At 39.0% G+C, this 11,913-nt stretch overlaps 2 protein-coding genes across 2 annotated transcripts; one reads left to right on the top strand and one right to left on the bottom strand.

Moving 5' to 3' along the window:
* The first annotated feature begins 6,236 nt into the window (after positions 1-6,236).
* On the top strand, positions 6,237-8,649 carry LOC125766087 (folliculin). Its single transcript, XM_049431680.1, has 5 exons — positions 6,237-6,568; positions 6,636-6,685; positions 6,751-7,920; positions 7,989-8,091; positions 8,165-8,649. The coding sequence occupies exons 2-5, from the start codon at positions 6,643-6,645 to the stop codon at positions 8,280-8,282; spliced, it is 1,434 nt and encodes a 477-aa protein (XP_049287637.1). The 5' UTR covers positions 6,237-6,568; positions 6,636-6,642; the 3' UTR covers positions 8,283-8,649.
* A 362-nt stretch (positions 8,650-9,011) lies between these two features.
* LOC125766088 (60S ribosomal protein L18) lies at positions 9,012-10,178 on the bottom strand. Its single transcript, XM_049431681.1, has 3 exons — positions 10,113-10,178; positions 9,724-9,810; positions 9,012-9,645 (listed from the first exon to the last, which is right to left on the bottom strand). The coding sequence occupies exons 1-3, from the start codon at positions 10,113-10,115 to the stop codon at positions 9,166-9,168; spliced, it is 570 nt and encodes a 189-aa protein (XP_049287638.1). The 5' UTR covers positions 10,116-10,178; the 3' UTR covers positions 9,012-9,165.
* Positions 10,179-11,913: the final 1,735 nt, after the last annotated feature.

Below are 11,913 nucleotides of genomic sequence, written 5' to 3'. Positions count from 1 at the left end.
TTTTGTCCAGCTTCAGCTAAGCTGAAAGTTATACGAGAAGCTAGGTAATATTTTTTGGTTAGTCGATGAAGGGATTTCCGTATGTAAGAATCTGTACAATTTGCTACAAACTTTGGATAAATCATTCAATCGATTATTGTTATTTATTAACTTTTACAAACATAATCACAGTACTAGTGACGGATAATCCCCATGAAAATTGCTCGGAAAGTCGTAAATCCATTCCAACTCCGACGATCGAAAACCGGACTTTTCGACTCTTAGGAATAATTAGAAAATCAGAAATCAATACCGGAGTACATTTTTCCTTCAGTTTTCCTTTCATATTTTAGCTAGTTTTTAATGTTTTTCCAGAGCTTTCATTGGAGTATTCCAATGCTATTCCAGAACTATTTTATGGATTTTGTCTAAGTTGTCATCGTGGTTTTTCCGCATAATATTTTTCGAGATAATTTCTTCAATTTTGCTTTAAGGTTCAACTCAGCTTCAGCTTCAATGCGACCGTGAATTCGTATAACGAATTATAACTAGTATTATTTGCGGTGTGTTGTTTTTCTATAAGTTTGCATTAAGCACAGGCAGATCACAACAAACCACAACCTTTAAATAAATACTTCAATTATCGTAACAGTTCGTACAATGAAGCTCGTTCATCAGATTCATAGCATAGCCATACCAACGCCTTCCTTCCTACTTTGTGTCCTCCTTCTCATTTGATCTCTTAATCATAATCGTTGCTAGGACATTGCACATGGCTAATGACGCGTTACCATTCGCACAATGAAACACCATGGGACATGCTATAGATCGAAGCTTGCCGACACCAAAAACCCTACTCTTTCCACGCATCGCCCCCATGTGCCACGAGCGCAATGTTGTTAAATTAATTGTAAGAGCTTTTTTCTACTTCATTCAAACACACTCTCCGCGCACACTCTCACATAAGCTCACGCATTTGAATTTGCGCAAAAGACAACAACATGGAGCAAGTGGCTGCAAAACCATACAATATTATGTTTTAACCTAATCACCCAGACCACATTATTTTATCTAGCATGCTGCCGGATCAATGCCATTCCCCTTACGGCGGGCGTTTCGGATCCATCTCAACTACCCACAAACAACATTGAAAAGGTAGCCGCGAGGCGACCGTACCCAATTTGTTCGCATTTTTGCTGATTAGCAATAGCAGGGAAACAGTTAAATGGGCCGTACTCAATTTAGCTCAAATTCGATCACATTCGGATCTTGCATAGTGCAAAAAACCAATGGACTCTGAAGAGGTGAATGGTTTCGGGATGGGGCAATGGCAGGAGAAGAATGAGCCTCAATTGTGATTGTGTGAACGCTTTTCGTTTGATCATTGACCTACCTCAAAACCTTCGTTTAGCACACGAACGTTCCATAATCGTCCCTCAAATCCCCCGGTACCGAATTTCTACAGCAAATTGCAAAAGCCGCCGAATTGAAACCGGACGTAATTTAATAATAAAATTTCCATGTTTATGATACATTTAGGACATGCACGGCCCAACCCTTTATTCCGCTGTTACCTTTCCCTTTCCAAAAGAGAGAGAGGGGGAGGAGAGGTGGAGTAGAAAGCCATAGGAAACACCGGCGCCAACACACTTGCTTGTTAGTTGCATTCGCGGCGTTCCAGGACGAAACGAGTGAAACTCTACCAAAGAACACGGTACGGTGATCATTTTGCCCAAAATCAATTACATCGATCGATAAAAATAAACACATCGTTTGGCTCGTGACACCCGTCGCTGATAGTCTTCGGGAATGCTCCGGAATACGTGGATCGAAGAGTTCTCTGCAGACGTTCGGTTCGGTAGAAAATAATTGGACAATCACTGTTCCATGGACTAGATTGTTGGTAGACCATTCGGCTGGACACTTCATGCGCAACCAGCCTGCGGAAATTGATGAAGCACCTATTATATATAGCACTCCCCTTCTCTATTCGTGTGTCTATACGTGTGTACCCTATCAAATTCTTGTCCCGTAAATCCCACAACCAATACTACTACAAGCAACAGCATCTCGCCACGATCATGAGATCCCAGTGCGAAATCATGATGCGAGAGAATTTGATTTTCCACCCTATTCATTTCCCGGTACGGTAGTTCATATAAAGTACAACCTCACTACCCATACAAACAAATGGCTATTGGCAGGTAACTTATCTGCTGTTCGAATAAGAATATCAAGGATCCACTTGCTTTAACCGATAATTCCATTATGTCCTTTGGTGAGAATCAATAAATACTCTGGTAAGCAAATTATTACTTAATGAGGTTTATCGCTATGAGTAAATTTGTGCTATTCTAACCGTCCTTTCCGATTTCCAGGGTAATTTAATCATACTTCGTATGGAAAATAAAACAATAAAACGAAATTATCACGATGGAGGGTAATAAAAGCGTCCTTTGCTGTTTCTAGTACTCGACGTACACCAGAAGCTCAAGTAAATATAAAAAACACACATTTTCTTCTGTCTGTTCTCACCCATATATTCCGTAAAATATTATCGTGATGTTGCGCAAAAACTACGCAAAAGCAATTCCATCACGTGTGGCGCGAATATGACAGTTGAATGAGAATGACAACGGCAGAGTTTTGGAAGAGCAGAAGTCAATTAAAAAGGCGCCAGCGGCAGTTCCCAAACTCCGGAAGCGTGAGCTTTAATAAATTCTTTTAATCAACGTATTTTTTCACTTCAAGTTTCCTCATAATGAATTCTTGCACTATCGTTCATATACAAACAAATGGAGTACTTTTTTAATAAAAAAGAAGAAACTATTCAAGTGTGAATTCCCTTGGCTGTCCTCTCAAACACTGGCTTTATAATATTCGCACCATCCATTGAACAAGGTTGAACAACTTAACAGAAACTTTTTGTTGGTGCACCTAGCCTAACGCCCACTTAACTGATTTGTCCTTAACTCTTGCACCATCCCGGTCTAGCATATTCCGCTACAAAGGAAGGAATTGTAATAAGAAACAACCAAACAACGGTAAAAAATCTGTGTCTGTCTTTGTTTACGCGCTCAAAGGACATAATTAAACACGATTAAATTCACACCTTAAAATGTGTTTTAGGATTTCTTTTCGTATCCCTTTATCTATTCCATTCTTTTTTCTGAAGTGTTAGGCCGTAGGAAAAAAGTTTTCCTCCGTGAAAACCATAGCGCATAAGGCCGGAAAATAAAGAGTTTGAAAAGACGGCAGAACAGGTCCCTGTTGGTCGTTTGCTTCGTTCCTGTGGCCACCGTTTCTGTTACCCGATTGGATGAAGATTGTATTGTTTTGTTACGCTAAATTTACCACCAGCCACCATTTCATCCACTACTGCTATCAGGTAAATTAGAGGTGAGAAGGGACACAGCCCAACAACACCTAACCGCCTGGGATGAGAAGGTTTCTACAAAAGAAACCAAATTACTTTTCAAAACAATCCCGCAGAACAACGTTCACTGTTAAAAAAGAGAGTTTTTGCTTGCCAATTATTCAAAATCAATTTTATTGTTTCGGTAAAACTAAATGGTTTTAATGTAGATGTAGAATAGGCGAATGTAGATCGGCAGTGCCTGAAACTACTCACCCACTTGTGCATCATACAAAACAAGCTTTGCCGAACGCTGATGAGGTAGTGTCGTGTCGATGCAGTGGATAGTCAGCCCTTGCTACGGGGGGATTTGATACTCAGTCCTGAAGTGTGCAACCGTCGCCGTTTATTAGGAGCGCCCCACAGTAGTGTAGTTCTTGCGATGCGATGGAGAAATATGCAAATATCTATTTAGAGAGCAAAAAACGCCATTTTGCTCTTTTGCTGCACGTCCACACTCAGTAAGACTGCAGGCGTCATGTGGTATCAGTCCGTTACGTTCTGGGTCACATTTTTCATACACAGAGAGTTAAGTCGTCATCGAAAATTCACTACCGTGAAATGTAAAATTAGTAACACACGAAAATACTACTCATGCAAAGCGGACAATACATTGGTTCTGTCGAAGGTGTTCAAAATTGTGGAGCACGGTAATAAGAAATCCAATATTCATGTGGTTAGCAGACGGTTCCTGAAATATGCTACTGCACGAGCTGAAGGGACAGCTACTCTGATCTTAGAAGAACCAACCGACCCTTCTTACGTGGTATGGAGAACTTTTAACTTAGCGATCATTCACTCGTCTAAGGCCAGTGGCGATGTAACTACAGTGACAAACAAGCGTTGCCGGATTGAGCACATTGAAGATTAGTTATGATTGTTGTTTTACACGTCTAGGCGATGGTACAATAACACTTCGACAAGTGATGTTCAAGAAGGGCGCATTACTGCTCACCAATAACTGGATGTTGAGGAGGAGGAGGAGGAGGAGGAGGAGGAGGAGGAGGAGGAGGAGGAGGAGGAGGAGGAGGATGATGAGGAGGAGGAGGAGGAGGATTAAAGTAGGGTAGTTGTAGCAAAGACGATTGATATATGCATCCATGCACGTTTCCGGCAGCTGTGGTCGATAAAAGAGGTCGGCAAATTATACCAGTGGATATGGATTCTCTGTACACACTCTCACACACATACACACAGATACTTCGCCCAAGTGGGTCCCACTCGAAGGGGGCTTGTACGACAAGCTGACGGTTTACACCCTTGCTTTAGGGCAAACTTTTGCCTTGGAGAAACTTTTTACTCGTACCGCACCCAATACATCCAGGTTACGTTGCGTTCTGCACGGCCGTTGTCTGGGACATTTCCATTCCGGCTCGCGACACCCTGTGCCATAACACGCAGCATGTATGTCCCCTTTAGAACATCGAAATACAAGCAGTTTTCCGCAAGTACACCGGTACATGGGTGGTGGTGGTTTCCTCAATTTGCAAATTGAAACACTTCCTTTCGTAAACGGTACTATCTCGAACGGATGCGTCGGATGTGGCACAGCGACTGGCCTGCTGAACAGCGAATTAAAGCGCAGAGTGAATGAAGACGTGCTGCAAGCTGATACATTGGATGAGTAGGATACAATTTACTTAGTAAATTATAACTTTTCGTTCAATTTCAACTCTGAGCACCGGGCGAATCGGTGCTGTACAAATCGACCGACGAAACCGTTGAAGTGTGTGTTCTGCTGTAGATTGCCATCACAATAAACGTATCTGTTCATTCGGGCACTTGAGCATCCTCGCAGACTTGGAAGATAAAGTTTTGGCTCGTTTAGCAATGGGAGCAAGACGACATGAACCAAAAAAAAACTCCCTCCAAGCAGGATACAGTTTTTCAAACATTCGAAATCCTACGCTCATTAGAAGCTCTTTTCAAACTCGTTAATGCTGAACAAATCGGCTACAATATCACGGGACAGTTGATGTAAGTAAAGCGGAGAGATTCATCGGTGTGTAGCATGTCGTCTATGAAAAGTAATGTAATAATCTGCCAAAACACATGATTTGCATTTAAAAGTTCCCAACGGATGCACATCCAACCAAATATATATTTGCACCTAAATTTAGAACGTCTCTACTCTATTGCCCCAAAATGCATGCCGTGCTACATAACTCCAAAGACAGTTTCATTTAAATTATTCTTAAACGAATTGCCATCCTCACGAATATTGCTCGTATCATCTCGCTAAACAGTTATATTCTAATTTTTTTCTATATCCCAAAAATACATTATCTTTTTAGGCTAGTGAATTCAATATCGATGAGTTTTCAAAAAATCCCAACACTCGATTGTCTCATTTTTGTGAGCTGCTACAAAACATTTATTTTGTTTCAAAGCTTCTTGTTGAATTCCGTTACACGCAATTCAAGTTCTCATCGTTGATTCGCGTAGCTTCGGTCAATTTCGTAAAGTTTCGTTAACTTCAGATTTGAGTTTATACCTCCGAAGTCGTGGATTTGTTTCCACGCTGGAATTTTTTACGCAATATCAACGTTTATAGAATACGCCGTTCTCGGCAAAGCCTTTAAATTACCCTTAAATCAGCTTTAATTTACTGGATGTATTAAGTGTATATTAATGGTGATTTAGCACTCGTTACTTTACTCATTTCAGAGCGTTCTTCACAAAAAAAAACATTCAACAAGCTTGACATATTGCCGTGGGAATTTTTTCTATGCTATTTTTTTCCTCATCATACCTACTGTTTAATTTATTAGTACACACAACGGCAAAATAAGGGAAACTGTTTCACTGGGCATACACCAGGGAATTATCCGCAACAACATTAGACCAACCCCTCATTGGGTTGTATCTTTTGACACATGTTTTGACACTAGCCACGCATCGGTATAAAGACGTATAAAGATTGTTTTTATTATCATACGGTGATTTTACAGCTGATGCATTTAAAGTGAAGATCAATTGAGTTAGAATTATTTGCCAGGGTCCTGTTTCAACATACGCACTTTTAATCGAAGCGAAGAAACAAGCATTAGTGTGATTCCCTATAAACCATTGTGCATAATATTTAATATCGGCGTTTCACATTAAAATGTTACTTTATTTCGCTTGATACGTTGACATTGTTTCTTTGCGGTTCAACCTTTCAGCTAATACGCAGTACGTAAATTGTAAAAATGTATTAAAATATTCCTAATTTGTTTATTGTGGTCTTATTATTACGCAGCTTTCCCATGAATGCAATAATCGCACTATGTCACTTCTGTGAAGTTCATGGTAAGAAAACAATGAGTAGCATCACCCACCCCTAATTCAGGCTAACCATGATTGCTTAATTTCAGGACCGGGCGCAATCTTCTGTACTCAAACATTGCGCGAAACAAATATACAGCAGCTGGATATAAGTTTTGATATAGATCGAAAAGGATGTGAAGCGTGTAATTCGATTAGGAATAATATCGGACTCGTAAGTCGCGATCCAGAAAGCAATGCTAATTTTGTCAGCAGCCAAATACCGGTCATTGGAGAAACGGCGCCATTAATAAAGACGGCCGCTTTTCGTAGTCTTAGCTCGGAAGTGAGTTGTTTGGCTTCCGAAGGTGGGCTTGTATTTTTTGGCGATGCCAAACATGGACATGTGCTAAGTCACGCATTTCATCTCGTCGACTCGGAAGCGCGAGGATTTCAAAAGCGCTTCTCGATAGTGATTCTGATGAAAGACAAGATGTTTTTGCTTAATTCGCAGCCTTTTTTAACCGACTGCATGGTCAAGATTTCAAGGGAGTTGCAGGAATACGCTCGATTGGTTCACGAAGATGATCTCCGGCGTCAAGGACTCGATCGGGCACAGAGAATGAACAAATGTTATGGAAGTGGATCAACCAGCAACGCTGCAAACATAACCGCCAATAGGTCTCTGATTGAACTGACCGGAAAAGAATCGATTTACGCATACGTGCATGCTCACTTTTCTTTTATACTTTGGGCTGGAGCGCGATACCTGACGGAAAGCATAACACTTGGATATCCATCGACACCTGTGTGGCTAGGAAAGGACACAGAAGAGGGTTTCGCTATTGTACAATCGGATAAGGAAGGCTATCAACTGCGTCGACTCGGGCTTGCAAGTGGCGACAAGACTTTCAACCAAGTCGACGAACTAACGCGAGCCAAATATTCCTTGCGGATGTTTCGAAGCATTTTAAAATCAAACTTCCTCTCAGTTTGTTACTGTGCACTGACGGGTATACAAATTGTTATCCGCGGGACACCGGCGAAGGGCTACTGTTTAGTGGCGAATTTAAAAAAAATGTTGCCGGAAGCCCTGCATAAGTTGGCACGAGCTCACGCCAAAACGTACACATCGGCAAACGAGTTCCGAATAATAAATCTGAAGCAGGAAGCAATTGCACCGCACTCTTCGAGCAGTATTATGCGCGTGGATTTAGTTGATGATCAGAATAAGGACACGGTGGCGGTATGCGCATGGGAGGGTGAATTACCTAGTAAATGTAAGTAGAGAACGATTCTGTTACAGGAAGATGATGAAAATGCTTAATGAGGGATTCGATTCGCACAGTGCCCAGCCTACTTCAGAAGATCATGAAGGCCGTAGACGAAGAGCTATTTAACGATCATGCGTTAGATAAACATTTACGTGTAATAGTAGAGGAGTGGAAAAAGTAAGTATTCAACAGACATCAAATTCATATCTACATCGAGTTCAAATTCACTATATGTTTTCTTTTTTTGCAGCAAAGTGGTATGCATTCGGAAAGTGAGCTCCAATCAGGACGTGGTCAAAATTAAAAAGATAATGGGTGTTCAGCCTCAAGACCAAGTTTTAATCAATTATTGGTATAATCATCTTTAAGGATCTTATACAATGGGTTGAGCGTATTTATTTTAGGAAATGTTTGTCACCTTATCAGCATAGCTGAATTTTAACATCGATATATAAGGGCCAAGCTAGGTTTGCCGGGTAAGCTAGTATTTGTATAATATTCTCATGTCGTTGGTTTGGTTTTACCAACACTGATCTGGATTCAAATGTTTTCCGAAAATCTATTCAAAACATCATACGAATGTTCATAACAATAAATGTAGAGTTGTTAAGAATATGTTTGTTATCTGAAGAATAAACATACAAAATGCCAGGAAAAAATTCATTACTAACATATTTATAGCGCAATGCTAGGTTTCTGGGCTCAGTTAATAAAAAATAAGTTATTCAATTTAAAGTATCTTATGAATATGATTTAACAGCATCAAAGTTATACTACTGGCCTATTATTCCAGGGCAGTATATGCGTACTATTCGATTCAATTCAAACATTTAACAATCTAACGCGTTCAACGCCGTGCCAAAAATTGAGACGATTACGTAGGGCCACCAGCAATTTCTGTTACAACACTTATAGTATATCACATCACACGAAACGACGGTAACCATAGGCTTAACCCAAATGTTATGATGCCGTGCTGAACATGTTAAATATTTGATCTTTACACACTCGCACATTTGCACAGATTGTAATTCTGATTTTCTTTCCAATAACCTATTTTCGAAGGAGTCTTATGGAATACGCACGAGACACGGTGCTATCATGTTCGAAGAGAGTTTTCATCCTTGTATTTCTTCACCAACTTGTGACACCAAAGAGAGAAAACTTGCTCTGCACTTCTTGCTGTCAATGCTTTCCCGAACTTTAATGTTCTATGAAAGTGCAAACCAAATCTTTCTATGCGAGACGGGCTTAGTTTTTGAAACCGCAGCTGCTACGGCGTCCGCGAGCCTTCTCGAACTTACGGCCCTTCGATTGCACGTACGGACGGGTGTTGGAGTGTGGTACACCTGGAGCACGCCCAAAGTGCTTGAATACCTCCCGAGCCGTACGCTTGCCCTGCATCAGTATGGTGTTCCTTCCAGTCGGGGAGATCAGGGCGAGCTGATCAAAGGTGTAGATTTTTCCACCGTTCTTCAGAATACGCTGTCGTGCCAAATCGGTCACACGAAGAGCGCACACGTTCAACTTCGGAATATCCAGCATGCGTACATCGTTGGTGACCGTGCCGATTACAACAGCTATCGATTTCTCATCCTTGGCACGCAGCTTCATCAACTGTGCAACACGGTTGAGTGACATCGGTGGATGATTAGTTCTGCTCATGAACAGACGACGCATCACAATCTTATTGAACTTCTTATGTGTACGACGATACAGGAACCGGTACAGCTAAAAATGAAACGAAAGACCAATTAGTCTTAACGAACGCGCTAAATCACACGGGAATAACACGCCTTCTTCATTTACCTTCACCAGTAACCCAAGGTACACGTCCAATGATTTTGGCTTCGTACGGCGGACCTTGCGGTCCCATTTATGATTGAGGTCGATACCCTATAGAAAACAAATAGGAACGAAACAATTATTTAACGACATAATTCTTATACCACAACATTCGTCAACGAGGTGGAGGGTAGGTCGCCAATATTGACAGATAACAACGTAAGCATCAGCATCACAAGGTTTTGTTGTTGAAACTAAAACTCTTATTTTTACAATGGAAACAACTTGCTACTCTAGTTTCTTGATCATGTGGCGCTTTGCTTAACTTTGTTCGTCAATGTTCACCACTTTAATCACCGTTTTACGAAGGAAAACGCCTTTTATCGCGTTTGAAAAGTAAAACAACTTCTTACCATGTTCAAGACCGGAAAAAGAAAGAAACAGAGCTGCCAACATAACACCGGCCATTATGTGCAAATTGACAATGATCGAATGTGTTAAAGTGTTTTCATCGGGCAGCATTGTGTAACATTAGTTGATTTTTTTCACTAGAGAATCAGTCTGCAGAGCTGCCAACATGACACTCACCTTTATGTGTGAATTGACAAATAAAATTATGAAAAATTAAAATAATTTTTATTTCATAACATTTAGTATAAAATAAAAAAGAAATGAAATGAGATTCGTTATAAATTAAATAATTTTAAAATTTCAATCCATTTAATTTCAAATAATTACTTTCAATTGAAACGAATCCACATCAAGCAAATTAAATACATATAATGCAAGCAAATAGCATTAATTGCGTTATTTTAATTTGCTTGAAATTAATTGAATTGAATATTGTTTGCTATAGTTATTTGAAACAAATGTCATTCGACACAGATGTCACTTGAGCATCCTGTTGCTTTGTAGGTGAAACCGCATGTCAAGGATGAAAAATCGATAGCTGTTGTGATCGGTAAGGTTTTCGAGGTTTTGTTTACACATGCTGTAAATTGCAAAGCTTAACGTGTGCGCTCGTCGTGAGACCAATTTGGCTCGAATTGGTTTTTTTGAAAGAAATGTTTTATCTTTTGGATTTTGTTTACATTGTTACAAACTTCCTTGCCTAGAGCTGAGTGTTATTTTTGTTATGGGCATGGATTTTGCCTTAAGTAAAACGCTACAATACGTTGTTTTCATCAGCAGAAATTTAAACCTCAGTCGGAGCAATTAATTCTATATAAAATAAATAAAATAAATTATGAAATTTTGCTTGACGTGTTTTTTTTGAAAGAAATATATTATCTTTTGGGTTTTGTTTAAATCATTACAAATTTCCTCGCCTAGAGCTGGGCGTTGTTTCTGTCATGGGTATGAATTTTGCCTTTAGTAAATCGCTACAATACGTTGTTTTAATCAGCAAACATTTAAAAATAAATCGGAGCAAATCAAATCTATATAAAATAAATCAAATAAATTAAAAACTGTAAAATTCGAAAACCCCCTTAAAATTAAATAAATTATGAATTGTCAAATTTGACAACGGCCTTGCTGTCACGGCGAAAAATGTGGCTAAAGGTTGTGTCACGTGGAAAAATTAAGAACTGTCAAATTTGACAACCGATTTTTAAACTGTCAATTTAAAATTAATGTGGCTAATGGTTGTGTCACATTTTGAGGGCTTAAAATATTTAAAATTATTGTATGTTTAAAAAATTCAATTTTTCAATAAAGTACCATAAGTTATAAAAAAATTCAACAAATTTTGACATATTTTTATTTTAATTAAATAAATTATGAACTGTCAAACTTTTTGACCACTTTTTTGACACTATCCAAACAATGTGGCTAATGGTTGTGTCACATTTTGAGGGCTTAAAATATTTAAAATTATTGTATGTTTAAAAAATTCAATTTTTCAATAAAGTACCATAAGTTATAAAAAAATTCAACAAATTTTGTCATATTTTTATTTTAATTAAATAAATTATGAACTGTCAAACTTTTTGACAGCTTTTTTGACACTGTGCGAAAAATTTTGTCAAATTTGACAACCGCTTTTTAACTGTCAATTTAAAATAAATTATGAACTGTCAAATTTGACAACCACTTTTTGAACTGTCAAATTTGACAACCGATTTTTAAACTGTCACTTTGAAATAAATTATGAACTGTCAAATTTGACAACCGCTTTTTTAACTGTCAATTTAAAATAAATTATGAACTGTC

The sequence above is a fragment of the Anopheles funestus genome, chromosome 2RL, assembly GCF_943734845.2.
Source record: "Anopheles funestus chromosome 2RL, idAnoFuneDA-416_04, whole genome shotgun sequence".
NCBI classification, from domain to species: Eukaryota; Metazoa; Arthropoda; class Insecta; order Diptera; family Culicidae; genus Anopheles; species Anopheles funestus.
The sequence above is the reverse complement of the archived record's forward strand: the minus strand, read 5'-3'. Positions and strand labels throughout refer to the sequence as shown.

Coding starts and splice junctions, on each gene's coding strand:
- LOC125766087 (XM_049431680.1), top strand. CDS start 6,643: ATGAATGCAATAATCGCACTATGTCACTTCTGTGAAGTTCATG. Junction 6,686..6,750: donor TCACTTCTGTGAAGTTCATG/GTAAGAAAACAA, acceptor GCTTAATTTCAG/GACCGGGCGCAATCTTCTGT. Junction 7,921..7,988: donor GGGTGAATTACCTAGTAAAT/GTAAGTAGAGAA, acceptor CGATTCGCACAG/TGCCCAGCCTACTTCAGAAG.
- LOC125766088 (XM_049431681.1), bottom strand. Junction 9,646..9,723: donor ACCTTGGGTTACTGGTGAAG/GTAAATGAAGAA, acceptor TTTCATTTTTAG/CTGTACCGGTTCCTGTATCG.